This window comes from Hippoglossus hippoglossus, chromosome 1 (genome assembly GCF_009819705.1).
Source record: "Hippoglossus hippoglossus isolate fHipHip1 chromosome 1, fHipHip1.pri, whole genome shotgun sequence".
NCBI classification, from domain to species: Eukaryota; Metazoa; Chordata; class Actinopteri; order Pleuronectiformes; family Pleuronectidae; genus Hippoglossus; species Hippoglossus hippoglossus.
Genome location: NC_047151.1, coordinates 23,628,926 through 23,655,982, shown reverse-complemented (window position 1 = coordinate 23,655,982; position 27,057 = coordinate 23,628,926). Strand labels below are relative to the sequence as shown.

General features: G+C 43.3%; 2 protein-coding genes across 16 annotated transcripts; one reads left to right on the top strand and one right to left on the bottom strand.

Annotated features, from left to right (window-relative positions):
• The first annotated feature begins 1,186 nt into the window (after window positions 1-1,186).
• pcm1 (pericentriolar material 1) lies at window positions 1,187-21,232 on the top strand. Of its 14 annotated transcripts, none has more exons than XM_034599274.1 (40): window positions 1,189-1,354; window positions 2,917-3,027; window positions 3,270-3,518; window positions 4,678-5,004; window positions 5,809-5,979; window positions 6,463-6,582; window positions 6,845-7,031; window positions 8,175-8,284; window positions 8,574-8,847; window positions 8,927-9,077; window positions 9,330-9,542; window positions 9,676-9,842; window positions 10,025-10,254; window positions 10,481-10,623; window positions 10,765-10,894; window positions 11,239-11,409; window positions 11,492-11,673; window positions 11,872-12,096; window positions 12,197-12,479; window positions 12,636-12,781; window positions 12,864-13,129; window positions 13,332-13,512; window positions 13,613-13,923; window positions 14,227-14,388; window positions 14,618-14,674; window positions 14,828-15,000; window positions 15,860-15,991; window positions 16,619-16,745; window positions 17,199-17,357; window positions 17,478-17,578; window positions 18,075-18,209; window positions 18,300-18,503; window positions 18,615-18,674; window positions 18,773-18,887; window positions 19,070-19,218; window positions 19,308-19,371; window positions 19,496-19,710; window positions 19,822-19,914; window positions 20,790-20,913; window positions 21,101-21,232. In XM_034599274.1, exons 2-40 carry the CDS (start codon window positions 2,932-2,934, stop codon window positions 21,124-21,126), a joined length of 6,429 nt encoding a protein of 2,142 aa, XP_034455165.1. In that variant the 5' UTR covers window positions 1,189-1,354; window positions 2,917-2,931; the 3' UTR covers window positions 21,127-21,232. The 14 variants fall into 14 exon arrangements, with proteins under 14 accessions (XP_034455225.1, XP_034455217.1, XP_034455165.1 ...); XM_034599229.1 differs by having other exon boundaries at window positions 1,190-1,354; window positions 2,920-3,027; window positions 18,773-18,911; XM_034599265.1 differs by having other exon boundaries at window positions 1,190-1,354; window positions 11,495-11,673; window positions 17,481-17,578; window positions 18,773-18,911.
• Window positions 21,233-22,543: 1,311 nt separating this feature from the next.
• asah1b (N-acylsphingosine amidohydrolase (acid ceramidase) 1b) lies at window positions 22,544-26,221 on the bottom strand. 2 transcript variants are annotated; one of them, XM_034599901.1, is made up of 14 exons: window positions 26,091-26,216; window positions 25,942-25,988; window positions 25,302-25,392; window positions 25,123-25,209; window positions 24,956-25,034; window positions 24,768-24,842; window positions 24,633-24,678; window positions 24,402-24,546; window positions 24,257-24,311; window positions 24,108-24,189; window positions 23,752-23,883; window positions 23,240-23,363; window positions 23,077-23,133; window positions 22,544-22,978 (listed from the first exon to the last, which is right to left on the bottom strand). In XM_034599901.1, the coding sequence occupies exons 1-14, from the start codon at window positions 26,157-26,159 to the stop codon at window positions 22,889-22,891; spliced, it is 1,179 nt and encodes a 392-aa protein (XP_034455792.1). In that variant the 5' UTR covers window positions 26,160-26,216; the 3' UTR covers window positions 22,544-22,888. The 2 variants fall into 2 exon arrangements, with proteins under 2 accessions (XP_034455792.1, XP_034455800.1); XM_034599909.1 differs by lacking the exons at window positions 22,544-22,978; window positions 23,077-23,133 and having other exon boundaries at window positions 23,253-23,363; window positions 23,752-23,953; window positions 24,044-24,189; window positions 26,091-26,221.
• Between the last annotated feature and the right edge of the window lie 836 nt (window positions 26,222-27,057).

Genomic DNA, 27,057 nt, shown 5'->3' with positions numbered 1-27,057 from the left:
TCCGCGGCAGGTCGCAGAGGCACTTCCGGTGTCAACAGAAACTTCCAGGCAGCTGCAGTTGGTGCCACACTGCTCAAAGGCAGCTGCCGTTGAGTGTTAGGGGGCGGTTGTCACTGAATAACTCCATAATAGGGTTAATAATAATAGTAGTGCACAGAGTTGCCACTGCTCATGTAGCAATGTATTGACGGCAACTGCAACCAAAGAAGACGAAATAACTAATAAAGGATTTCCTTCATCTTAAAATACCACGAAGGAACAAAGTTTTTACTAACGGTAGGACCAGGCACACTGTCCATTTGTATTTATTCTCTCTAGGCTGAATAAATGTATTCAGTGTTTCTGTGTTACAAGACAGCAAAGAGAGACTCACAAAGTGTTACTTTCCAATTGCATATATACATACATTTACAGTTTGATTTACTCTCAGAAGTTGACTTTGGCCCAAATGTTTTTCTCATGACGGGATCTCATAGGCATTCTCCAAGGACTCTTAGTTTAAATACACTAACATCCGTAAGGACATTTCAAATAGACTTATTGTTACTACTTCAAAACATTTTTATGAGTTATAAACCTCTATGGTGTAAAAGCATCAGTGCATGTACTAGACAAATGACAAACGAAGCTGTACACAACAAGCAGCTGCTGACCTACTACTTTTTAACCAGGTTTTATTCTCATGTCTTCAGTATTTACTCCATGGACAGCCATATTGATACAGGTTGGCTTATCCTGTTAAAATGAAGGGAAATGTACTGATATTAAAAATGATGTCTGGATAAAGGTCATTACACAGAATTCCCATTGGCATCAGAAACTGGTTACATCACATTGGCAGTCTTGACATGATTTCCCCCGAGACTGTTCTGTGGATCGGAAAAGTACAACTGACTTTGTATTTGTAGTATAAAACACTATAGGCTAACACACCTTTGAAATTGTCTCTATCGCAAGACCTAAAGCTGCTACACTCAAGACAAGTGAAGGAAAGACATTTTCTAGAAATACAAATCAATTATTCTCGGTGCTCAGGACAGCAACACGCGGATAAAGATTCATAAACTACATATACACCTCAGGGAATAAGTCACAAACAGAGGTAGTTGCCCCCCAGACAGCTGTGGCAACTGACAGCTGCCTTTACAAATCAGTGGCAGTTTCTGCTGCCACCGGAAGTGCCTCTTGCGAGCTGCCGCTGCCACGACTCGAGCTCGCTGTCTCTCCTTTGGGGACCGATCGGACGTTTTTTATTTATCCGATGTCTCCAACCTGACTCTGCGGGAATTTGTGAAGCCTCGACCGCTGTTTGTGACCCGCTAGCCGACGGTGTTTGCTCCCCTTCCTCTGAATGGTAACACCGACCCCCCTTTTCTGACTTAAACCAAGCTAACTTAGCTAGCGCGTTTTTATTTTTTTGTAATAACGCCACTAAAAGGCTGTATTTTCATCAACCTGCTGCGTTTGTCGTTAGCTACGCGATGCTAACGCTGCTTAGTCACGGATAGTTGGTCCCTCGCAGCTTTGGCGCGATCGCCGCGCTAATCGGAGCCGCGGTAAATTAGCCGAGATGCTGGGGTTTGCGTCAACTTTTTACCGTCACGTTTAAAGTTAGCACCGAGCGGCTGTTAGCGAGCTAAGTAGCGTTAGCCCCGGCTACGCAAACAGGCTCCGCAACTTTGGCGACTCGTTAGCATGAAGGTTGTTGACATTGATTAGTTGCGTTGATCGATATTGTTGTCGCGGGGGGGGTTAATCGGTTGATGATCACAGTGGCGTTAACCAGTGGACTAGCTCATCGGGGGTGGGGTTAGCCCGTGTTGCCATGGCGATTGTGTGACCCGGGTTAGGCTCTGGATGGAGTTGCTAAGCCAGTTTAAAGTTTTCCCGAAGATACAACTTCACTAGTAACCGCGGGTTGACCCCAGCTTGCGGCTGCACCCCCTGACAGGTAAGCTAGCGGTTAGCCTGCGTCTGTTACAGGGGTAAATAACCCCGCTGCGTGGTGGAGGGAACGGGTCATTGTTTGTGTTCTCACCCGGGAACCTCAGCGGGCCACACACACACACATACACACATACACACACACACACACACACACACACACACACACACACACACACACACAACAGCAACACAACCGTAACGCCTGCTGACGATCAGCTCACAGGGAAACTAGTGAGTTACACGATCAACGTGAGTGAGAGGTTGTTTCTCTGCAGTGTCAACGTTGGCTGTCGGTAAGAAATTATGCTTTCACGAGCACTTTAAACCTGATCTGAAGTGATTGCATTAGCTCAAACTGCAGTATATGAAAACGTAACTGCGTCAAGATGAGACAAACCTTATTTAATGTTGCTTGTTTCAGTGACAGTGAAGTGTTTCCCTCTCATTGTTTCTTTATTTCCAGCTTGAGTGGTCCAAACAGTTTCCTGAGCTGCAGTCTGAGCTGTTTGTCTCAAATTGTTGACCAAAGTTTGCACCAGTCCATCAAGCAGATGCTTGATGGACTGCTGCTTGATTTTGTGTTCTAGAACAACACAAAAAAGACAAGAATCTGCATCACAAGTGAAATCAGATCCGTAAGAGGAGAGCAAGATGAGGTATAAGGAGAGAGTAGTGTTGGAGAGTAAATGCATTGCAGATTAATGGATTAATCCCAGGTTGGGTGTCGGGTTGTAAAATGTTTTTTAATTGCCTCAGCAAACAAGAACTATCTTGCGAAGCAGACGGACAGGTTCCTTTATTGTCATTGCACAACAAAGTACAACACAAATTAGTAACAGTCCGCATGTGCACTCACACAACGTCCTTCTTTTGTCTAGTGTTTTTTAATGCGCACTTGTAAAAGTTGTCGTGTGTTCTGTCCTTTCTGTGTTAGTTGACCACTGTGCTTTTTTTGTTGTGAATTCCCAGCAGTAACTGTGTGTCATGGCAACCGGAGGCGCCCCTTTCGATGACAGTTCAGAAGAGCTACACAACTGGACGGTAACCAATGGCAGTCTGGAAGACAGACTCAACAACATGGTGAGGACCTGATAGACCTTCGTAGAAACTATTAACAAATGGCAGTTTTTACAAACTTTCACACGGTTGGGACTCCTCAACACTTTTAGCTTTTATTACAAAGCCATTACTACTGGAGCTGTGGCTGTCATAGCTTATTGATGCCACAATATGTCTGAAAAGAACAGTAAACACATTTTGTCCCAATTAAAGTAAACACAAATTATAATAAACTATGCATTTTTTTTTTTGTTGTTGTTCAGGACTGGGGTGTGCAGCAGAAGAAAGCCAACCGCTCCTCAGAGAAGAACAAGAAGAAGCTGTCGGCTACAGTGGTGGAGAGCCGGCTGACTAATGATATTTCACCCGAGTCCACCCCCGGGGCCGGTCGCAGGAGAGCCCGCACTCCTCATTCTTTCCCACACATCAAATACACTACCCAGATGTCTGTCCCGGACCAAGCTGAGCTAGACAAGCTGCGTCAGCGGATCAATTTCACAGACCTGGATGAGGTAAACATCTGACGTATCCCATTAGAAGTACTTTGTTTAGTTCATTGTGGTCATTTTATGTCCCAGGATACAGAAAGAGATTTTTATTTGACACACATATGCTTGAGGAACTTACATGTAGCTTTATCTTCTATCGTCATCTGTGTCCTCATGACTCATGATGACTGGCTCATTTGCTGCTGTTGACTGTTGACAGTCAGTGCAGTAACACAACACAAATAAAAATGTGTGATCTTGTTGGGTGTATAATTAGAAATTAAATCGGTGTAGTTTTTCGACTAAAACACTGTAGGGCAACATTTTAATGAGCACGTCCTGATTTAAACTGTATTAATGTACCAGCAAGTGTAGACGAACACACCTGCACTCCACAAGCGATAGTGTATAACACAACGCTCATTCCTACCGTCTGCAGATCGCTAAAAATCTTATTACACTACTAAATATAATTGTAGTCATTTTTCAGCAAATAAATGCCAATGCACTGCTGTGATCCTCCAGCAGCCAGTGGAGGAAGTGATATCAGAATGTTTTTCATAGTTTAGTACAGAGTTGTGTATTTGACCTTGTTCTGTCCCAGCAGTTGAAGAATAGCAGACAGAGCGGACAGAGCAGTGCAAGAATGGAAGGATATGCAAACTTTGCTGAGGGGAGAACAACACAGTGAATCTATTGAAGAATATTTAAGCTTCCTCCTTGATGGACAAAGCTGGAGTCAGAGGACTTTTTCAATCAGTTCATTGTCTTTTCATTATTTTTACTGGACTAGTTATTTAATGTTTACCTGCATATGTTTAGATGGAAAACAAAACAATATTGTTTGTAGCACACTTCAAGGCCACTGTAGTTCTCCTTCAGGCTTGGAAGTAGATGAGGTGTACAGTGAACAGTTTGTTGCAATATACAACTTCACCACTAGATGCCACTAAATCCCACACACCGGACCTTCAACAAACAGTATTCAATCTTTCTCATTTTGGCTTAAAATCTATTAAAATGCATCACTTAAATAAATTGTAGAGTTCTGGTACAGAAAAACAACCGTAGAAAAACCATAACAATTACAGGAACAATCACAGTATCTGAGGTTTTTAAAAGAACAAACATGAGCAGAATTGAGAGTTGTGATTTGTCTGAATCATCTTCTATTCTTACTCAGAGGAGCATCGGCAGTGACTCCCAGGGGCGTGTCACAGCTGCCAACAACCAGCGGCAGTTAGCTGGAGAGAACAAGAAGCCCTACAACTTCCTACCTCTGCATGTCAACACTAACAAGAGCAAGGAGCTGCTGCCTCCCTCCTCCTCCGCCCCAGCCACTCCAGCCATCAGCAAGGAAACCAAGAAGCAGAGCCCAGGACTCAGGGATACGTTAACCCCTGTGATTCCTACCAAGGAAACTCCCAGGCTCAGCCTCGGTGGTGCCGAGAGAGGGCCCTTGGTGCACATAGCATATGGGAGAGGGGAGCCACAAGTAGACAGCAGCCAGGTAATATTGTGTGCTGTGGTTTCTAAAGCTTGGTTTTAATGTCTTGTTGTCTGAGGATTCCGTGGAACTATGTTTGTCTTCAAAATGCACAATTGTTGACCAAAGTTGTCGCCAGTCCATCAAGCAGATGCTGAGATATTTGACTGAATAAGTAAAATAATCTCATTTACTTTTTAAGAGATTAATCTTGCTGCATTTTACAGATAGATTCCTTTAGTTTTAATTGCACAGCAAAGTACAACACAATTAGTAGCAATCCACATGTGCACTCACACATAACAGACAATACATATAGATATTAGCTATATAAAGCTTTAATAGTTCCTGAGAAAGAGCTGGCTAGTTCAGGGGGTCTGGAGATGTGCAACATCAGAAAATATACATAGTGGGCTAGTCTGACTGTTAATGAAGTGCAGTAGGTAACTGACATTGATGAACCCCCTGTAATTTTGTACAAAATATTAGTGATTTGTAATTGAAATTAATACATTTTTGCATGTACATATGGTGTAAGCCTGTGTATCACTGCTCTCAGACTTCTACTGTGAAACCAGAACTAGGATAAATGTGAGCGAGAGCTGGTGCAGCTGAAACTTGGCTGTATTTAGGGCAATTTATAAATATGCCACCCTCGGTGCCCAGTGAGTTTTGCGCCCAACCCCCTCTGTGCCCTTGTTTAGCCGAGTCTGAGCCGTCGCTACAGATGCTCGCTCACTTTCCCTCACGTCCGTCTTTGTCCTCTCTTCATGTGCTCCTCTGAAACCCACACCCATACACCGCCCACCTTTCTTTGCATGGTCTCAGGTGGTGAGCAAGCTGATCCAGATCCGGGAGTACATCAGCAAGGCCAGCTCCATGCGGGACGACCTGGTGGAGAAGAATGATGTGCCGGCCAACGTGGAGCGTCTCTCTCACCTCATCGACCACCTCAAGGAGCAGGAGAAGTCTTATTTACGGTTCCTGCAGAAAATGCTGGTAAGCTTATCAACTTAAAAGCTGGTTTCCTTTAGAGAATCTACTTTTGTGCCTTACTACTGACTATCAGACAAAACTATTTAAATTTGGCTAAATGTGCTGTGTCATGTGCAAACTATGTTTATTATCTAACTAATAGCTCAAGTGCAACCTGTTATTCTTCGTTTCCAGGCAGCCTGCCACACATGTATTTTTAATGACTGTCTTTCTCTGTGGCCTGAAACAGTCCAGCAGGGGAGTCATGTTTCATGGGATGATAGATTTGGGACGTAGCATAGCACCTTGTTTTGCTGTGGGATATCTTTTTATGATCACTGTAACTGGAGTTAAGCATTTATCTGAAATATACATATATAGTAATTTTTACCACAATTGTAAGACTAAAATTCACTGGCTCTTCTCCATCTCTATACTAGGCAGACATATTTTGTTGTATACGTGCCTGTGTAGCTTTGTTTGAGTGAGGCTGTTCTTTGTCTTTAGGCACGGGAGAATGAAGAGGACGACGTAGGGACCCTGGATTCTGCAGTGGGCTCAGGTTCCCTGGTAGAGAGCACTTCTCTTAACATTGAGGTTCGCTCTTCCGATGCCTCAAATGCTATGGTGTGTATATTTGTTATGGACTGATGTTAATGCTCTGTTGCCAGTATTATTACGATTGTAATTCCATGTTGTCTTTAAATTCTGACATGAGGAAATGGAACCAAAGCACCATGTCCCTGCTTTGCCCTTTTCACTGCACGTGTTCTCTGCTTATTTGCTTTGTCAATACCTGACTATTCTCTTCTACCATTTCTGCAGTGTGGCTCTTGCGGGTTTTGGTAGACTCAGTGTTTTAATGGTGTGTGGGTGTACATTTTCGTAGGGCGGTAGGTCAGAAGTTGTGCGTGCTGACCAGAAGGAGGAGTTGGAGAATCTGCGTAAGCAACACGAGCTGCTGAAGAAGATGCTGGAGCAGCAGGAGCAGCTCAGGGCCCTGCAGGGCCGCCAGGAAGCTCTGATGGCCATGCAGCACAGCGCAGAGCAGGCACTGGCTGTGATTGAAGACACTGGTGAGATACACACTAACTAACATAGTCACTGACTTGGTCACAGGCTAATGTTATGTGTTGCGTTGAGGAAGATCATTCACACCCAAACAAAATACACACTACCTTTATTGCAGGTGGGAATGCATCAGTAACTGGAATCCTTTTAACATATATATGATATAATAACCCAAAATGTAAATTTTATAGCACCTCCATCATCTCAAAATGCTCAAAATGTTGCTTTGATCATCAGTGAAATCCTAAGAATAAATCCAGGAAAGTTTTTATGTCCATCTGTGCTCTGACACAAAGGCACATTTATAACATGCAAAACCTATTTAAAAGTAAAGTTCTGTGATAAAGTAGTTTCACATCACAGATTTTGTTATTAGTCATCAATAAATAGAAGTGTCCTTGTCCTTTGGGCAGCCGTACATGTCCAATTCTTCACAATTTCCTCTTTCCATGAGGTGGATTTTTGTTTCATCGGTCCACAGAGCTGCAGCCTGGCCTCTCTGTTTTTGAGGTTAACTGAGGACTTGTGCCTTGTGGTGGGTCCTCTGCGGCTACGGTCATGAGGCCTTCTCTTGATCGGTGACAACAGCGCATTCTGTTTACGCCAACATCCGGGAGAGCATTCTTTTCATATTGTGTGATAAAGGAGTTTCTCTTCACCACACAGCTGCTCATCCACAAGATGTTCCTTTGTCTAACAGCTGTTTGCCATTTTCATGCATTTCTCAGGAGTGTACCCTCATTAGTTTGGCAAAACAATCATTCCTCATTTTGACAGACATCTCTGTCTCAGTGTAAATGGCAGCTCTCAACTCTGAGGCACATCTATGGACTAACATTAAAACAACAGAAAACTGCCCAAGAAACCTGCAGTAGCCAAGTGTCCAGTTACTTTTGAAATCCTATCATTTAGCCGCTACGTGTTTAAAGGCCAAAATCTCTCACACAGGTCTTTCTATATTGATATAAATCTATTCAAATTAAAGCTGAGACCTGGAACTTTAATCAAGCATCCATTATTTTATTTCAAAAGTTTCAAAGCCTATAGAACAAATATTGTAACTATTTAAATACGTCTGAACTTGACTGTGTGTTTAATTATGCTTTTCTGTGTTTGATTCCTTTTGTACTTTTTGTTCTTGTCACTAGTTGTCACAGAAACCACAGGCAGTGTATCCGGCCTGAGCATCACATCAGAACTGAATGATGAATTAAACGATTTGATCCAGAGGTTCCACAACCAGCTACATGACTCTCAGGTATAGTAGACACAGCTGGGCGGCCATATCCTCCATGAATAATACCATTATGTCATTTATGAAATATTTCATACAGTAATGTGCTGCAGTTTAAAAAAGAAATGCATTTCGTACAATTTTGTAAAGACCCTTGTTTATAAGGTTGGCATGAACAGCCACAGTCCGTCTCTTCCCTCTGACAAGTCTTGTTGGTGCTTTCACAATCTTTATTTTATCAAAAAATATAACGTAACTGTTGAATTTAATAAGGAAGTTATAGTTTAAGACTTTCATTATCTGTGTCCTGTAGACTAAAGCGGTGCCAGACAACCGTCGCCAGGCGCAGAGTCTTTCCCTCTCCAGGGAGCTGTGCTGGTCCAGGGCTCCCCAGGCTGTCGGCCCACCTCAACACAGGCCACTGCTCCACTCGGCCTCCGGCCCACACACTGGACTCGACACTGGAGCAACAGCTGCCACTGCCAAACTCACCAAGCTCCAAGAACTCCACGACAAAAAGCAAACTATGGACAAGATCCTGCAGGAGCTGCATTCACTGAGAGACCAGACTCTCAACAATAACTCAAGTAAGAATATTGCTTATTAGAACATTCTGTAACATCTCTTCCTGTAAATTGTTGATGAGCATCACGTGGCTCCCTGCAGGTCGTGGCCTGTCGGCACAGTTCAGCCTGAGTATTGGAGGATCTTCAGATGGTGCAGCTGCTCTGTGCACTAATGGGGCCTCGGCTTCCACTTCCTTTCATCCTTCCCTCGCACAACACCAGGACAGCGCCAACTCCACAGACAAGCTCAGGTACGCTCAAAACTACTCCCAGCTTCTAGCAGTTTAATTGGAATGTTGTGTATTAGCAGCATTGTGTTGTAGGTTGCCTGGTGTGTAACACAGGGTGCTGCACCTGTAACCTGGTAGCAACAAAACCTACATTGTGTTACATTGTGCCCCCTGTTAATAGAGACATTGCTCGGGTTTGCTTCACAAAATCTGAAATGTTTATACATTAATTTCATTCACATATTTTGGGTTCCAATTTTCCACCCCCCACAGGAAGCTGAAGGAGGTCCACAAGCGTTTGAATGAGCTGCGGGAGTTAGTTCAATACTACGAGCAGACATCTGATATGATGGTGGATGCGGTCAATGAGAATGTGAAAGAGGATGATGATGAGGAAGATGAGGAAGATGAAACGGACGACGGTTCCCTATTTGAAGGCATGTTTGACTCTGAGCAGGAGAACCGCCAGCCTGTGACTAATATCAGGTGAGTGTGTAAATATATGAATCAGTTTAAATGTCAGAGGAGAAAAAGTTATCAACAAACTCGGATTACAATCTGATGTGCATGATTCCACTACTGGCATGTAACCGTAAAAGATGCTGCATGTGATCTTTAGAAACCCGCAGCGCAGAGGGAACTGGACAGACCTGAACAGCCTGAGCAACGGGCGCAGTGTCAGGAGCAGTGGTACCAACAACCGGGACGGCAGACTCAACACTGAGTGTGAGATCAACAACCGGTCGGCAGCCAACCTCCGCAGCTTCAAACTTCCCTCAGCCATAGGTACTCACATGGACACACTGACTACTTTCACATCTGGTGTGTGTTTAAATATACACATGAGTGTTTGCATGAAAACAAACCCTGAATTTAACGTTTAAAGGGAACAAGCAACACGTTTTTACATGACATGACTTTACAGACCAACCGAATCTAAACATTTCTGTTACTTTGCTCCTATTTAGAGTGCCAGTACAACAGGGACACTCCTTATAATCAGGTGAACCACGAGGTTGAAGACGAGGAAAGTCTCGATCAAGACACCGGGGCACAGGCTGTGGCTCCGGACAGCGAAGCATCGGGGTCCAGTCGGAGGAGCAGCCTGGGGAACAATGGAGGATTTTCCCAGAAGGTCCATCGTCAGACGGCGAAGCAGAAACTCCGGCAGCTGCAGGAACTGGTTGCCATGGTTCAGGTGAGACTAATGTACTGTATCCTGTCCCTGTAGTGTGGTTGTGGGTTTTCTAAATTGTCAAGGTAAAGCGTAGTGTATAAAGTGGTAGTATAAAGTGTAGGATGTGAACATTCCTGACTTTGTTGACTCCTGTTTATACCATCACACAGATGCTGCATTAATGTTCAATAGAGGACAAATAGATTTGCAAACCCGTATTTAAAGTGTGTGTTTTTGCCTCCATCAGAGTGATGACACAGATGCTACAACAGCTAACGAGGATGAGGTTTTACACCAACAGCCGAATAATACCAGAGCTACTGCAGCGAGACCACTGGGATCTGGATCCAAACAGAATTCCAGAGACCTGACTCTCTCCAGCAAGGCCAGGTACAGCTTATGAAAGATCTGAAAAAGCCTGTTTGACACTTGTTCCAAAAACATTATTTTCAGTGTATTCTGTTTATTTCTTGTCATTGTGTTTTTAAAGTTGGTTAATTCTCATTGCATTTAAAACTACTCTGGACGCAGGGAGAAGTTGTATGAGGAGAAGCTGCTTCAGCAGAAACACGAGTTGAAGCAGCTCCACGAGGAGCGTCAGAGACTCACTGAAATTCAAGGCAAGATCCACGACCTCCAGTGGGCTTGTCCCGACCTCCAGGTATTTCACACACAGGTTTCCTGTCATACTCCATGAGACTCAACTAGGATTTCAGAATAGGTGGGATCAGGAAGTAGAACTGATATTAGATTTGAAACATGTTTTTGAATCGTCCACCTCATTTGAAGCAGTTATGGCAGACCCCACTGCAGGTTCTGAAATAATCATGAAATAAAATCAACACCTCAGTTTGGACTTAATCTTTGGATTCATTATACGATTATTGGACTGCAGTAGTTTGAGCTAAGTGTACTTAATAATCTGGCAACTCTGTGTAAACCTGTTGTTTAAACCTGTGGGTTATGTATTTGTTATTTATACTGTAAATATCCCTATCCTTCTAGTCATCTGTGTCCAGCACGGTGAGTCAGCAGGGTTTGCTGAAGAAGGTCCCAGTTGCAGTTTCCACTCCGGCCACTATCCAGACTTCTTCATCATCCGGACTAAAAACCAACTCGGGTGTCCTCAAACCCACTGCTCCAGAAGCAGCTACATCTTCAGTCACTGACAATGAGGTAACACCCTCGACCACGAGTCAATGGTCAAAATGGGATCTGCATGTTCAGAATTCACTCCCCTTTGTTCTTGCCTCGCCAGCAGCTTTGGTCAGAGATGCGACGCCATCAGATCCTGCGGGAAGAACTCCGCCAGCGCAGGAAGCACTTAGAGTCCTTGATGGCTGAACACCAGAGGCGTAGTGGCGTCGGGGATTCTCCTCGCCGGACTGACGACCAAGACAGCCTTGCTACGCCCTCGCAAACTGTCAGCAGGGATGAAAGGTATGAGGCATATTGTTCCAGGGGCTCGTCTCATAAATGTCCAAGCTATGAGTTGTTAGCTTTATTTCAGTATTGGTATTTCTTTCTTTTTGTAGAGCACTTCTCACTCATCATTTTATTTAACTGATATAGGAATTTGAACTTATCAGTCGTCCACAAACGGCTAAATTTTGTACCATTTTGTTGATGTGTCATTAGGACAATGGCAACCTGGGGTTCCTCTCCGTGCCACCTCGATGGTGATGATGATGATGATGATGATGACGACGACGATGATGATGATGATGAATATCACACGGAGATAGGTGCAGAGGAGGAAGACGAGCAGGAAGCATGTGCAGACAGCACCTCTGATGACGACATCCACATCTACCTTTCGAGCAGGAACCAGTGTTCATACAGTAACAGGAATAATCAAGGAAGGTGAGATACACTGGAGCCAGTGATGAATGATGTCACTTTCCAGTTCTGATATCTGTAATATGTATTTTAAAACCAGGTGCTTGCTTTTCTGTGTCTCCAGTAACCTAAAGCCTCCACCAGCTTTCTCAGGTGAGTGTGGTGGAAATCTTCACAACAAGACGAAGGTCAAGCAGCAGCAGCAGCAGCAGCAGCCGCAGCCGTCAAGGAGTTTGAACCAGTCTGCAAACCAACATGGAGGTGCACGGCGGCAGGAAAACCTCCGCTGGGCTTCAGAGCTGTCCTTTGCTGAAGGCTCGTGTCCCTGGCAGGATCAGATCAGCCAGCTGCAGCGACAGCTGGATTTCAGCACCGGCATGTGTCAGACTCTCCTGCAGGACCAGCAGGTTGGTGCACTGAACAAGTCCATACACACCCAGTCAATGAATGGTTAATGGACACAAGCCTGCATTTCTTCTTAGTTGGAAGTTTCAGTGGATTTTCTTTCTCTTCCAAAATAAAACAAAAAGTAATTAACCTTTTGTGTTTTTCTCTCTCCACAGACCCTGTCCTACATGTTGCAAACCCTGCTGACGAGTCAGTACAGCGCGTTGCCAAACAACCTGCCATCGCCACAGGTCCACCTGGTCATGCACCAGCTCAACCAGTGCTACACACAGCTGGCTTGGCAGCAAAACAACATACAAAGGTGAAAGCAATAGCCTACATACACACACCACTTTATTTGTAACAAGTGGTACATCTTTTTCAATGTCAAACTTCTCCTCCAGACTAAAGCAGGTCCTGAACGACCTCCTTCGCCAGCAGCAGCAGCAACAACAACAACAGCAGCAGCAGCAACAACAACAACAACAACAGCAGCAGCAGCAGCAGCAGCCTTCCTCTTCAACAGCAGGTTGGCAGACACAGAAGCAGAGTTCATCCCAGGAATCCAGCTCTGCTCCCTCGGCATCTCCTGGCGTCTTCCCCTTCTCCTCTGCCCTGCATCCTAATACCAACAACATGTCTACAGCTGCCTTATCCCTGTTCCCTCCCAGTATGGCACACGCATTTCATTCTAAAACAAATGCTTTTTTGACAGACCAGCCATAGATGGTTTTTGGATTGGATGTAGTGTAGAGTTCCAATAACCCTCTTAGCTACTCAAAAATACAGTATAAGTCAGAGCATTTTAAAAGGTGCATTTGAATTGGAAGTCATGAATATATTTTAAAGTATTTTTTTCATTCACTTTACAGGCTTCAACTTGTATCCACTGTTCCCAGCTCCCATGGCTGAGTTCCCTCAGGATGCAGCAGGTCACGCTGCGTCCGACCACCAGAAGCAGCAATTAGACCCCAACACTTCAATCAAAACAGAGTACATGAGTTTCCCTCCTCCGCTGCAGCGCTCTCCTCTTAACAAGACACCAGAAAGAGGGTATGTCCGCCATACTTTGCCTTAAAAGACATTTTTTTAATTTAATTATCTAAAATTGTGGTCTGAATATTTATTTTTCTCCATGATCTCCATCTTTTAGAGCTTCTGGCTGGCTCAACACCTCCTACGCAAACAACACCGTCCAGCCTCACCCGTCTAAGAATCGACCCCAAGAGTCGCCCCCCTCCTCTCCCACTTTTGGGAACCTCCTCTCCAGACCACAAGACTTTGACCAGGCATCACTGGAGAGCTTCTCCAGCATGCCCGATCCTTTTGACCCCACCACTATAACCAAGACTTTCAAGGCTGGGCGTAAGGCATCGGCACAAGCCAACCTGGCCTCCCGAAGCAAGACTCCCAACTCCAAGAGTCGTCGCAGGTGGAACAAAGGGCACAAGAAGAACAGCGACGGTAGGAGAATGGAATTGAAATTATCCGGCGGGGCTGTAGGTGAGAATGCAAATCACAGAGTCACCTGGTGAAAGCTGTTTGGAGATTTCACCTCAAGTGATGATGTTTCTAACGCAGAACAGACGCAAAACAAAAGAAAATACCTAAACTAAACGAATACCTCAAAAAACATCTCAGGATGAGAAAGAGGTGGCAAACCAAAGAAGATGAGAGTTTTTAGCGATGTCACCCTGGTGATGGCCGACGCAGGTGTCAATGTGCTCTCACTCGTGGTTTTGTTTAATTTTGTTGTGTGCTCCTCAGACCGTGACAGCGACAGCGTCAGCAGCACTGTGGACTTTATCCAGGAGAGGGCGGCCCCGACTCGTCAGAAGAACCAGAATCAGAGTTTGCTCGACAAGCTGACTCAAGAGAAACTGAACAGCAAGACGAAGCCTGGGAATAAAAGAAATGACCTCTCCTCTGGTATGGATAGAAATATCCCTACTGAATGTTATGCACCTGCACTCATTTGTCTGTCAAATCTTTCTTTAATATCCACATTTGGCTTATTTTACATGAAAATGTTTTTTTAAATGTAATTAATTCATCTTGTCATTTTACATCATTTTTTATTTTCTGTGCTCATTTGTCACATGTTTATTTTAATTCTGGGTCAAATTACTTTGTCACTTTTAATTTATCTTACTCACAGCCTATGCTTGGAGGACACCCTTCCTCTCTAACAGAATTGCATGCACAGAAGCACCAGGTAAAGTCACAGTGCAAATCCAACCATTGTTCAGTTCTGTGTCACCTAAACATCACATGCGTGCAAATCTAAAACTAAAGCTTCTAAGTGCGAGGACTGTTTTCACCCGTGGGGGAGATTCTGTAAATGACCGTTAATTCCTCTTGAACCTAGATGCGAGCAGCGACTTCTCTCTGTTCGAGGCTCTGAGGGAAACCATCTACTCTGAGGTGGCGACCTTGATTTCCCAGAATGAGTCCCGGCCCCACTTCCTCATCGAGCTCTTTCATGAGCTGCAGCTGCTCAACACCGACTACTTACGGCAGAGGGCGCTCTACTCCCTCCAGGTGAGCAGAGACACATGCATCTGCCTACTGCTCCTCTGTGTGGAGAAAAAAACAGTTTTTTGAATCTAATCTGAATATATACTTAATACTGGGTTCTAATTATCTAATATAATAATATAATCTAATATCCCAGCTGATTTATCCCTTGATTTGCCATTTAAGATAATTATTCATCAGATTCTAGGTCAGAAGAGTTTTTTTATGACAGAATATCTGGCAGTGGTTACGCAGAAGATTTAGATTTCTCCTCTTAGGGCTGCCATCATAATTGTGAGCCTCTGGTCATATTGGACAGTCTGTGCTGTCTGTGCAGAACAGACCTTCAGGAGACAACGGCCACAGACAATTAGGAGAATGGGTATTTTTTTAAATGGCAGACTGGGATTTAAGGACAAATGTAGAGTAAAGCTGGCGGCCTCGAACTATTTTGGGTAACGTGTCTGAAACCATTGAGATAAAGAGGAAATGAGTGAATCACAAAAATAAAACGCACTCCCTTCCAATTAGTTCAGCCATTTCGTTATATGTAAACGTTTTCTAATGAATTGTGCTTTTTAAATCAGATTATATCTGTTTTCTTGGTAAATCTAATAATTCAGTAATGCTATATTTAGCTTTGGCAATAATGTAAGATGCTAGTTTGAATCTGAGGGAGATGTAGAGAATCCAAATCCTGCACAGGTGGTTTGGATAAGATTATCTTTTATTTTTAATATTTGATTTAATCCAAACTGTGTTTTTGCTTGTGTGATATAATCTGACTTTGATATTAGAATCACATGGGATCTGACCCTGGCCTCGGATCTTTCACTGCTAACTTCAGTCCATGGTTACAAGCGTCTGTCTGTGTCTGTCTCAGGATATAGTGACTCGGCACCTGGCAGAGAAGAGTGCAGCTGAAGACCGGCTGCCCCCCCTCGGCCCTGTGGTGTGGGCCGCAGGCTCCCACTCCGAGCTGACGCCCAGTGAGAGTCTGGCTACCAGTGATGCAGTAAGAGACGCGTCATCGCCTCCCAGCATGAGATTCCTCCATCATGTTTCCTCTTTTCTCTTATTTTCTGTTTAAGCTGAAGCCTGTTCTGCAATCTATTGTTTCACTTACCCTTTTTTTAACTTTCTATCCATTCTACATTTACATCTTTGATCAGTCTCTCTCTCTCAGACTTGTCACCTTTCATCTGTCTCTGCCCCGTCTCATGTCGTCCATCCACGTCTCTCTCAATTCTCTGATTTGAATTTTCCCTCACCCCATTTTCATTGTCTTTGAATTCAACTTGACAGCGTAGCTTCAGACGCCTGTCTGTAGAGAAAATGACCCTCATCTCTCCATGTCTCTGTTTCCCAGATCAGACACGAATCCTTTGTTCTGGGCCAAGGTCCCCAGAGTTCTGCTAATTGGAAGCCAGGCCTTTTTCCTGTCTAAATAATGCCTTTGTTCAGGAGTCACGGATGAAATGTCTCATTCTCCACATTTGTAGAACAGCAGGAGACGCTACCATGGCTGTTGTTTATCATACACACTGTGACTTCTTAGGGTGCTGATTATTAAGTGGATCTGTGAATCATCCATTGTCTTATATTGAAAACAACCTCAGAACAGAACGCTTGTCTTTTGCAGGAGGTGGTGGAGAAGAATGTGAACACACAGAACAGGATGAAGAAGCGGGATGATGGAGAGTCGGTGGACAACGACAGCACCATGTCAACCTCCTCCAACCTGGAACCATTCGCCAGTGACGACCTGGGTATGGTTCTGCATGTGTGAAGCTTCTGATTTTGGAAAGCGAGGGTTCAAAGCTGAGGAATCTGTGACTTTCCACATCTCCATGTTGAGCTGATTTGCTTTGCCTATTGCCTTTTGACTGAGGTTCCCCCTTCCCAGTTTTTCCAGCAGAGCTTCTCTGGGTGAACAATCAGTTTTTACACACAGGATCAACTCTACTCTGCCAAATTTAAGAATATATCCTTTCAGAAGAGGACTGAATGGCAGACTCTCAAATTTGCGGAATATCAGTATCATATTAACAAGCGAGGCCTGGGATACTGTGTTTGATCCTCTAGTGTCAGCCTGGTTGTTCTGCAGGTGCATTAATAGCCATCACTGTCTTCTCTCTCCTCTTGCTGCATTGATTTTTGAAATATTCATATCCCATTTCTGTTTCTCCCTGCTCTCCTTCCTCTCTATGCTGCTCCGATAGGCAACACGGTGATTCATTTAGACAAAGCTCTGGCCAGGATTAGGGAGTATGAGCGCATGAAGCTAAAAGCTGAATTTAACCCCGGCGCTGCAGGTGCAGGTGGCTCTGAAGTCTCACATGCTGAACATCCTTCTGCTAACCCTGCTCGACCCGTGGAAGGTACCCGATCCCCTGCCCGCCTGCAACATGTGCAAAGAACTGTAGCGACTGTAGAACACTGTGCTCTTTGATTTAGCTGATTTCGAAAATTCTTATTAAAGGTGACATTTTGTGTGTGAGCAGGAGCAGCAGCTGGTGACATGCGCTGTCCCCAGATCGACACGCAGCAATTGGATCGTCAGATTAAAGCCATCATGACAGAAGTCATTCCCTTCCTTAAGGTAGAGTCACCAACACAGGCAGCTGCGGGAGAAACTCTGAATCTCTTATACCTAACTAATTTTTTAATGCAACACTTTGTAACGTTTACTCGTTTACAGACGAGCTGCTGCTGTAACAAAGCCACCAAACTCTGTTTTATAATTATTCATATTTTAAAAGATTCCTGACTGAATATTGGAGATAAACACAATTAAAGACGATCAGTCAGTTCTACACATCTCACAGGAGATCGTACCCACTCACCAAAGTCACATAGAGCAAGAATGTTCAGGATGAGGTGTGGGAATGAAAGAGGAAACATTCTCACTGTTAGTCAAACATCAAACTCATCTTGAAGCTGCTATTTTGCACAGTGTTGCTTTAAGGCTCAGATTAAATATTGAATTTTGATCATTTTCAAAAATAGATTTGTAGGAGATTTGATCTTATATCAATAATGAGTTTATACTGCGAATGTGAACAGTTCTTATATTGCTTTCTGTTTCCTTTAACCAGGAGAACATGGACGAGGTGTGTTCCCTGCAGCTGTTGACGTCTGTGCGGCGCATGGTCCTTGCTCTCACGCAGCAAAACGACGAAAGCAAGGAGTTTGTTCGCTTTTTCCACAGACAGCTGGGAGGAATCTTGCAGGTACAACCGCCGTCGCATTCCTCAAACCCCTGTGACGTGCGTGTGAAGGACGTCTTTCTGACAGTTCTTGTATTTTGTTTCCGGCACCAGGACTCTCTCAGTAAGTTCGTGGGCCGCACTCTGAAGGACTGCGGAGAGGACCTTCTGGTGGAGATCTCTGAGATCCTCTTCAACGAACTGGCTTTCTTCAGGCTCATGCAGGATCTGGACAACGGCAGCGTCGTCGCCTCGGCAACCAAACAGAAAAATAAGAAGAGGACGGAGCAGCCGAGTAAAGAGAAGCACCGTCTCAAGGTCAGTTGTTTGTTTTGTCTGTTTCCACTCTTTAACAATATGATTAAAATTTACACCGAACTAATTTTGAATGAAACTAATTGGACTCTTGTAAATTATTCCCTGAATTAGGAAAATACAGCAGCTGGTGGTGATAAATCAGTTTCTCCTGTCTACTCAGATGAAGACAAGGTGAGTCTCTTTAATTCTGACAATGACATTATCAGTAACAAGTGATGCGTCAGTGAACTGTGGTGGAAATATCTCTCTTTTTTTCTTTTTTCTTCCAGGACCAGGATGAAGCCGAGCAGGAAATTGATTCTACACAGTTTTACCTGCAGACAGGGATGAAGAACAACAGGAGCAGTGAAGCCTCGGAGGCCGAAGACGAAGATGAAGGAGCGGGACAGGGAATCCCTCTGTCAATCAGTGAGAGACGTTTACTTTATGTCAAGAGCCCCTGAGATTACACAGGAAACAGTGTCTTACTGGATTTCTCTTTCCTACCTTTTCTCTTCAAAATCAAACTTTGAATATCGAATAAATGAAAAAATGTCAGTCGTGCATTTTGTTTTGTTTTTTTGCAGGTCTTTCCAAAGCAGAGACTCAGGCTCTGACAAACTACGGCAGCGGCGAGGATGAGAACGAGGAGGAGGAAATGGAGGAGTTCGAGGCCGGACCTGTTGATGTCCAAACCTCGCTGCAGGCTTCTGCTGACGGACAAGTGGAGCAGGAGGTGAGAGCCACTGTTCATTTGTTTTTCCATAAACAAGCACATTAGAAAAAGTGTCTCAGTCTGATCTGTGTAACTGTGTCGTGTTCTAGGGGACAACGGCCGGTGAAACCCGGGAGACGAAACCTGGACAGTGGACTTCAGAGAACGATGACGGTGAGGCCCTCTGGATGTTTTTTTAGAGGGAAATCTCCAACTTGTAAACTTTGAAACTGGGTCAATCCAATTCCCACCAGTTGTTTACCCCTAATACCTTTTATCCCAAATCTTTGTCTTGCAGAAGTTAATGAAACAGTTGAGAATATGAATTGCACAGTGGATGAATGTAGCACAGCGGAGTGCCAGAGTCCTGAGGAGGAAGAGGAGGAGGAGGAGGAGGAGGCAGCTGCTGCTTCAGAAGAAAACACCACAGTCTGTGATGGTCAGGATGTCCCCAAGAAGTCGTCCACTACGAGCAGCCCCGACTCTGACTCCCCCGTCATGGTCAACGTAGACGTGAGTCCATTTTATATTTGTGGTCGTCCTATCGTTACTGAAATAGTTTGAAAGTAAAGTCTCTTCTTTTCTTCTTGTTGTTCTGTATTAATTTCTTTATTATCAATGCAGGAGATGGGGTCAGGAAACACAAGTCAGAAGTCTGATGAGGAAGATTTTGTCAAGCTGGACGATTTACCAATGCAGCTCTCAGTGATGTGTGAGGTGTGTAACGTCTACACACACACACACACACACACACACACACACACACACACACACACACACACACACACACACACACACACACACACACACACACACACACACACACACACACACACACACACCCACACACACCCACACCTCTGCATCAGGCTCAGCACTCTCCTTAAATCCAATAAAGATGCATCAGCTCTCTAATTATGCCTCATATGATTTTAATTTAATCAAGGTCGCTGTGATTTCATAAAAACTTTAAGGTCTCGAGAGAATCCTTTCAAATTTGGCACAAATGTTCCCTTAGACTCACAAATGAACTGCTTAGATTTGGACGGTCAAAGGTCACGGTGACCTCACCAATCATGTGTCTGGCCTCTTGAGTACGATATCTCTTATCTGCCTTTAGTTGATGTCTTCAAATTTCGAACAGTTGTCACTCGGACTCAAAGATTACTGGATTAGGTTTGAGTGGTCAAAGGTCACGGTGACCACATGATTCTGGATAAAAGTCTGCAGACTGAAACTGCACTGGTTTCTGTCGTGTAACCCCAGTGAGGTATTTCTAGATTTCATCAAGATCCATGAAAATGTCAATAAACAATCTCACAATGTTAAAGAGAGACAAAAGAACAATTCCTGGATCGACCCCTTTGTTGAGATCTTCGCCAAAATTGAATGGATTCTTTCTTGGCTCACGTCCCGTCCTTCCACCGAGTTTCATAGAAATCCATTCTGTAGTTTTTGAGTATTTCTGACCGGGGTGAAAGTAAAACCTCCTTAGTGGTGGACGTAATTAATGTGCATCTTTTTTAACAGCCCTATGAAAAACCATTTCTTTAATCCAAAGGATGTTGTGTGTGTGTTTTCTGTGATGTTAGGAGGAGCTCCAGAAGAGGATCGTGGAGGAGCAGCAGAACAACAACCTGTCTGTGGAGATCCTCAGCAGGAACACGGAGTCGCTGACGGTGCTGGTGGGGAACGCTCAGGCGCTGAAGAAACCAGGTATGGCTTACAGTCCCTGTCGGTCAGGATTACAGTTTGTTTGTGCTGTTGCTAAACACTTTTTTTTACAAAAGCCAAGCCACCGTATCTTGGTGCCATGGTTACATCCACACGGGCCTGAGCTGACACGGTGTTCCTGCCGCTCCTTGAGTAAATGTTGTGTTCTCTTTTTCGTCTTTTTTTTCAGACACTGTCGATGCAGAGAGTGTGTGAGGAAACACAAAGGCGACGTCTCAAAGTCTACTGTTTTTAGCAACACTATGATTTCACCATTAATCTGTTCCGGTTTTATGATTGTTGATTCTTTATTCTGCTAGTTTAAAAAAAAAGAGAAACAGCTCTAAATACTGGTCACAAGTTAGCTGACTCACTCACACACACACACACACACACACTAAATAAACCTAAACATCGTCAACACTTAGCTCATTTTATTCATGGTTGCTTTATGTCATTTACTGTTACTAGGTTTGTTTCTAAGCTGCTGATTTCTGACGGTTAAGTCTCCGTTTGATCTGAAGTCTCCTCCTCGGTTTCTGGGATCAGTTTGACATGAGTTGCGATTTCAGTTTTTTTAAATGTTTTATTTGTGTCGCCTTACTCTTGTACAGTTGTCGTTTCTGCACTTGATTTCTAGTTATAAAGAGATTAGGGTGTGATGGGAGTTCAGATGCAGCCGGTCTCGTTTCTCCAGCTTCAACACTTGTTCCCTAACGAGCTCAGACTTTACTTTTATCCCTGTTTTTGTTCTGTCAATGTTTAGTCTCCAGTGAGTTATTTTTCCCTGTAATTAATTCGTTGACTACTGTCATAAGTTTTAATTAATAAAATACTGGAACCTTCAAATGATGGTGTGAGTCTTTCTAATGCTGATTCAATATCACGCCTTTCTTCTTTAGAAGTGGAGCTACTACCCTGTGGGTCATTCGTACGTATCTGCTGCTCTCAAAATGTTACGGTCATAAGGGTTACATTAACAAGGCAGGTCCACTGTATGTACAATATTAACATTACAATGTTGTAATAAGTATCAAGCTCAGCAGGACCGGTTGGTTTGCAACAGACTTAAGATGGACGACGCAAGGCCCCTCTGATACACCCGCTCGACCTATGAGTCAGCCTCAGCTGTTACAGCATTAAATAACTAATCATATCTGAAAAAATAACTGACCAGATCCATCTAAAAGGATAAAAACAATCTTTGAAAAAATGTATTTGACCTGAGACTTTAGTTTGGTTTATGTCCCTTCCACTAACATGGAGGGGGCAGGGTTCAAAGATCACCACGTTTTGGCTTCACTTTAGTGGAGCAGTCATGTCATCCATCTTTATACAGGCTATGGTTTTAAGTTAATGTCAGCCATGATTAATACGACTATACAAGAACTGAGAAATCTCCCAACACCAATAATCAACACATTCATAAATAAAAATCACCAACTGTAATTGTGTACATTCTTTTAATAACAATCTTTAAAAAAGCATGTTCAGCAATGAGGTACATTTATCAGTGTTACGTCATCAGTAGTCATGTGATAGGACTGTTCCTGGAACTGAGCTGACCTAACACTCAGAGTGATCAGGCACTAAAAGATGGTGAGCATGGGCAGCATTAGAGACAATTACCATATAAAGCATTAAAATTTTTAATTTAATAATACACATGTGCAACAATGTAGGATCACAGTAAAAATAGAAAGAAGACATTTACACATTTAATTCACTTTCGTACCAGTTTCCCTCATGAACAGAAAAAGCGAGATTTGGTATTTTCGTCAAAGTTATTCCTGAATTGTCAAACAGGGAAGACAAACATCAAAGTGACATCAGCGAGACAAACAAACTTTGGTCTGGGAGATTGGTTTGTGTGCTCCAAGAGACAATCTGTGGTTCTGTCTCCAGATCAGCTGAGCTCGTCTCAATCAGTGCTTCTGTCGACGGCTCAGCGTTTACAAACTGATCAGAGTTCAGATGATCACCAGGGCATGCAGGGGTTGGGGCAGTCCCGGATGTACGACTCCAGGCTCCCTTTAGACACTTGCATCAGTGTCGTGTAAGTGGTCAACTGGAAAAAGACACACGGGGACAAATGACAAGCAAAAATGTTATTTAATCTGAAATCATTTAAATAGCTTTGAAGTGTAGATCAAAGGACAGACTCACCTTATTTAACACAGGTTTGGTGGAGAGAACGTCGTAGATGGTCTTTGAAGAGATGTTCTACACCAAGAGATAAACAAAGTCACATGATTGAATCAGGTCCTCTAATCAGAGACAAACGTTGGTCCAGCTCTTGACAGGAAGTAGGTGTCGTCGGGATATTCACCTTCTGTGTGATCTGGTTCATGCACTTCATGGCGGGGGTCCTGCGATCGTCCAGGAACAGAGGCTCCTCCCAGTGGTCGTAGTTTGTCTCCAGGACATACCACCGGTCCTGCTTCAGGTCGAGCCTGAAGGAATCAGATAAAAAAATATTGACGTGTGACATGTGACATGCAGCTGCTCCACATGAAGAAAAGGTTTGTGAAACAGGATCAAATCAGCTGATCTGAAACCAGAGCTGTCATCAGTTCCCGGTTAAGGAAGCAGTTTAATGTTTCACAAGACAAACACGAGGAATGCCGAGTCATGGTGACCTGTGATCCACCTCTTCTACTGCTGCCATTCACTAGATTACATTAGATTGTTTTACGCCCAGGACTGACTTTTACTATATAAAGTCAATTTAAACGGTGATTTTACACACAGAATTTAACAGAAGAGGCCTTTGGAATCTCAACTTGAGATCCAAGAACACAAATACTGTGTGTTGTTGGGATTAAATGCTCCAGTTCTTACTCCAACAAGTCGATATTGAGCTCTCTGGAGCGGGTGATGATGCAGCCCTGCCCCGTCTGGTTTCCCCCGAGGATGAAGTAGGCAGGAGCGAGCAGCTTTGTCGTAGCCAGGCGGGTTTTGGCCTCCTCATAGCTGAGGGGACAGAAGAGACATTTATTTTTTGGGGGGGACAGAGACATGACATGGAGCGACACCATTCGGGTTTTATACAAAACATTTAGAACTAAAGTCATAGAAATGATGTCTGCTACTGGATTTTATTAAATTAAATTGCTAGTGTGTCCTTTTGAATTTTTCTTAATAACTTTGAGTATTTGCATTTGATTTTTCCAGGTAAAAGTATCAGAAAATAATACCTGTTTGCGTTTTCGAGCACAGAGCGAGTGAGAAAACTCATCCACATCCCGTCTCTCTGGCCCAGGACCCACTCCAGGATTCCTGCATTGATGAGTCGTCATTAATCATGAATCATTACGGACTGTGGAGCTGAGCGGGTTTTACTCACCGATGTATCCTCCATCAAGGCTGAAGCGTTCATTCATAGTCAGAGTGAATGTTTGCTAAGAGGAAATTGAGAAAGTCATTAAGTTTCTGACATGTGGAAACTCCATCATGTGATGTTAGATAATGTTTAAGAGTAAATATCTCACCGGTTTGATGCCGGTCAACATGCCGACGTATCCAGCGAAGTTTGTGGATTTGAAGACGGTCTTGTTGTTTCTCTTGAAATCGAGGTTCACCACCAGAGGCTTCAGCTTCTCGCTAATGATCCACGACTTGTTCTTCACATCCCAGCTGTGAGGAGGGACAAATTCATGTCATGAGATGTCTTGTTTTGTTTCATCCCGAGTACGATCAAGCTTAAAAACTGAAATTCTCACCCCATAAATAATCCAAAATCCAGATTTCTGGCATGAATGAGGTTACCTGAGAAAGAGCAGAGACAAAAACCTTTCAGCGCTGATGTAGCATCTCTTTAAAGTTCATTATTCAACATGCCTCGGACGATGAACCACCTTTATCATCTTCGGCGACGACTGATGTGCACACGGTGAACACCTCGTAAAAGATGTTGAACAAGACGACCTCACCTACATGATCAAAATGAAGAGAAGAAGAAAATTCAATGAACAAAACAGGGAGACTAAGTTAAGTTTAAGACTTTATAAAGAGTTCAAAAACATTTGAACATTTGCATTCTCACCAAGAGGAATCCCCGAAACATCAGCAATTCCTTTCATCTCCTCACCGAACGGCTTTGGGAGAGTCTTCGCCATCAAAGGCTGCAGAAAATTGAGAAAACGCTTCAGTCATAAGAACTTTTGTGACAATACAGACATGACACCAGTTCCCAGGAGAAGCGAGACTCACCAGTGTGACGTCGACCAGCTCGACCAGTCTTCCACTGGGCATGAAGGCATTAGCCAGGTCTTTGATGGCCTGCATCATGGTCACCAGCTTAAAAACAGAAAAACACCACGAGTATAAAAAGGAGAAACTCTGAGAGACTTTAGGGTAAATTACTGTCAAGTACTCTGCAGTTCACCTACATCATTTTTCTTGTCGGCGATCAGAGCGCTCCACCTCTTGCCGGGGGGCAAGTCGAGGTCCACTGTGTACCAGCTGACCGGTCCCCTGAACCTGGTGAGAAGGAAACGGATGTAAAATGACTCCAGCAGAACAACGTCAAAGAAAACATCCGATCGCAGCATCACTCATTTAACGGGATTAATATTAATCCGTTTGAGGCCATGAAGGCTAATTGTCCATGATCAATAAACTGTTTTAAAAGAGTAACTCAAACTTAGAGTTAGATTTATGGAGCAGAGTAAAAAGTACATTTTTCTTTTAACTATAGTAAAATAAAAGTATGAAGTAGAAAAAAACAAAAAACGACTCAATATTTTGTTTGTTTTAAGGCAGTTTTCCACCACTAGTAAACAAACATTATTTTTTACAAGCTGCGGAAGTTGACCCAAAAACCATCAGGTACAAGCTGCGGAATTTAACCAAAGACCATCAGGTACAAGGTGCGGAATTTGAACATGGACATTAACGAGGGGTAAGTGAAGGCAGCAGCGCTCAGGTGTTACCAAACACGAGTTACGTAAAGAAACAGAGATTCTCTATCTGTTAACGATACAAACGTTAATATCTTCACGTTAGCTTCGGGAGTGTTACGCTACTTACGTGGGTCCGTTGGGCGGATACATGTCGGAGCGGCAGTCCTCAGTGAACTGTGGGAAATACAACAACAAGTTCAGGGTAAAAGCATCAACTCGACCCAGTTCGTGTGTTTCCTGCTGTTGACGAGTTTACACGAGTGAACAGGAACTCACCGGAGGAACAAACTGAGCCGCAGCGACTGAGAGGAAAGTCACAGAAAGCAGGAAAACACACGGAGACATCTTTCACGAGGTTTCGACCAAAACTGTTTGTGCTCCGTTCACGGCGTGAAGTATATCAGGTGACGGCGAGCGGAAATGACTGTGACACAGGGGGAAGCGGAAGTCACCGAGGAGGAATAAAACACCGTCTGAACCAATAAAAAGGCACAAGTTAAAATAATTAACCATTAATCGTAATATTAAACGATATTATTTATGTGGTTTTTCCATAAAAGTGAAAAACTCGATGAATATAATTAACACGGGGATAACGAACACCCCTCGACGCACATTCGTCCATTCCACACGGAAGTAAAATTACATGACCACTTTTTTTTAATTCTTTATTACTCACAACAGAGACGAGAACAGAAACAATAACATCAAGGTACAAATACACAGAAAAACATCTCTCTACAATAAGACTACTTTATTTTACTGGAATTCTCTATTCTTTAAAATTATTTATATTATTGTGCTATTTCTATTGGGTTATTTTGTTCCTAATACTTTATCGACACCAGTAAAAGCTTTGAAATGATGACATAAGCCTTAAATGTTTGTACTTGTAGTCATTGTTTACAATAAAGTAAGTAAATATGGCAAAAAATACAGAAAATATTATATAAAATAATAATCAATCAAAATATACAAAAATAAAATAAATTGAGAATGCATTATAATGCTAATTAAAAATGTTACAAGTTGTTATAGTTTTGATAGATTTTAGTTTTGTAAAATGATGATTAGAATCAGATAATTGCAGCAAAGCACAATTTCCTACCAGTGACTTTACATTTATTAATATATGGAATTTATTTATATTATAAGAAGGTTAATCATACAAACATTGTGTCTTTCTGTGTTTAGTCTTTTTTGAAGAAAACAAGACCAAACCTTCATCAGTGTATCACATTTG

Coding starts and splice junctions, on each gene's coding strand:
- asah1b (XM_034599901.1), bottom strand. CDS start 26,159: ATGTCTCCGTGTGTTTTCCTGCTTTCTGTGACTTTCCTCTCAGTCGCT. Junction 25,035..25,122: donor AGCTGGTCGACGTCACACTG/GTGAGTCTCGCT, acceptor AATTTTCTGCAG/CCTTTGATGGCGAAGACTCT. Junction 24,679..24,767: donor CGTCGCCGAAGATGATAAAG/GTGGTTCATCGT, acceptor GCTCTTTCTCAG/GTAACCTCATTCATGCCAGA.
- pcm1 (XM_034599229.1), top strand. CDS start 2,932: ATGGCAACCGGAGGCGCCCCTTTCGATGACAGTTCAGAAGAGCTACAC. Junction 10,255..10,480: donor AACTGGTTGCCATGGTTCAG/GTGAGACTAATG, acceptor TGCCTCCATCAG/AGTGATGACACAGATGCTAC. Junction 15,001..15,859: donor GGGCGCTCTACTCCCTCCAG/GTGAGCAGAGAC, acceptor TGTCTGTCTCAG/GATATAGTGACTCGGCACCT.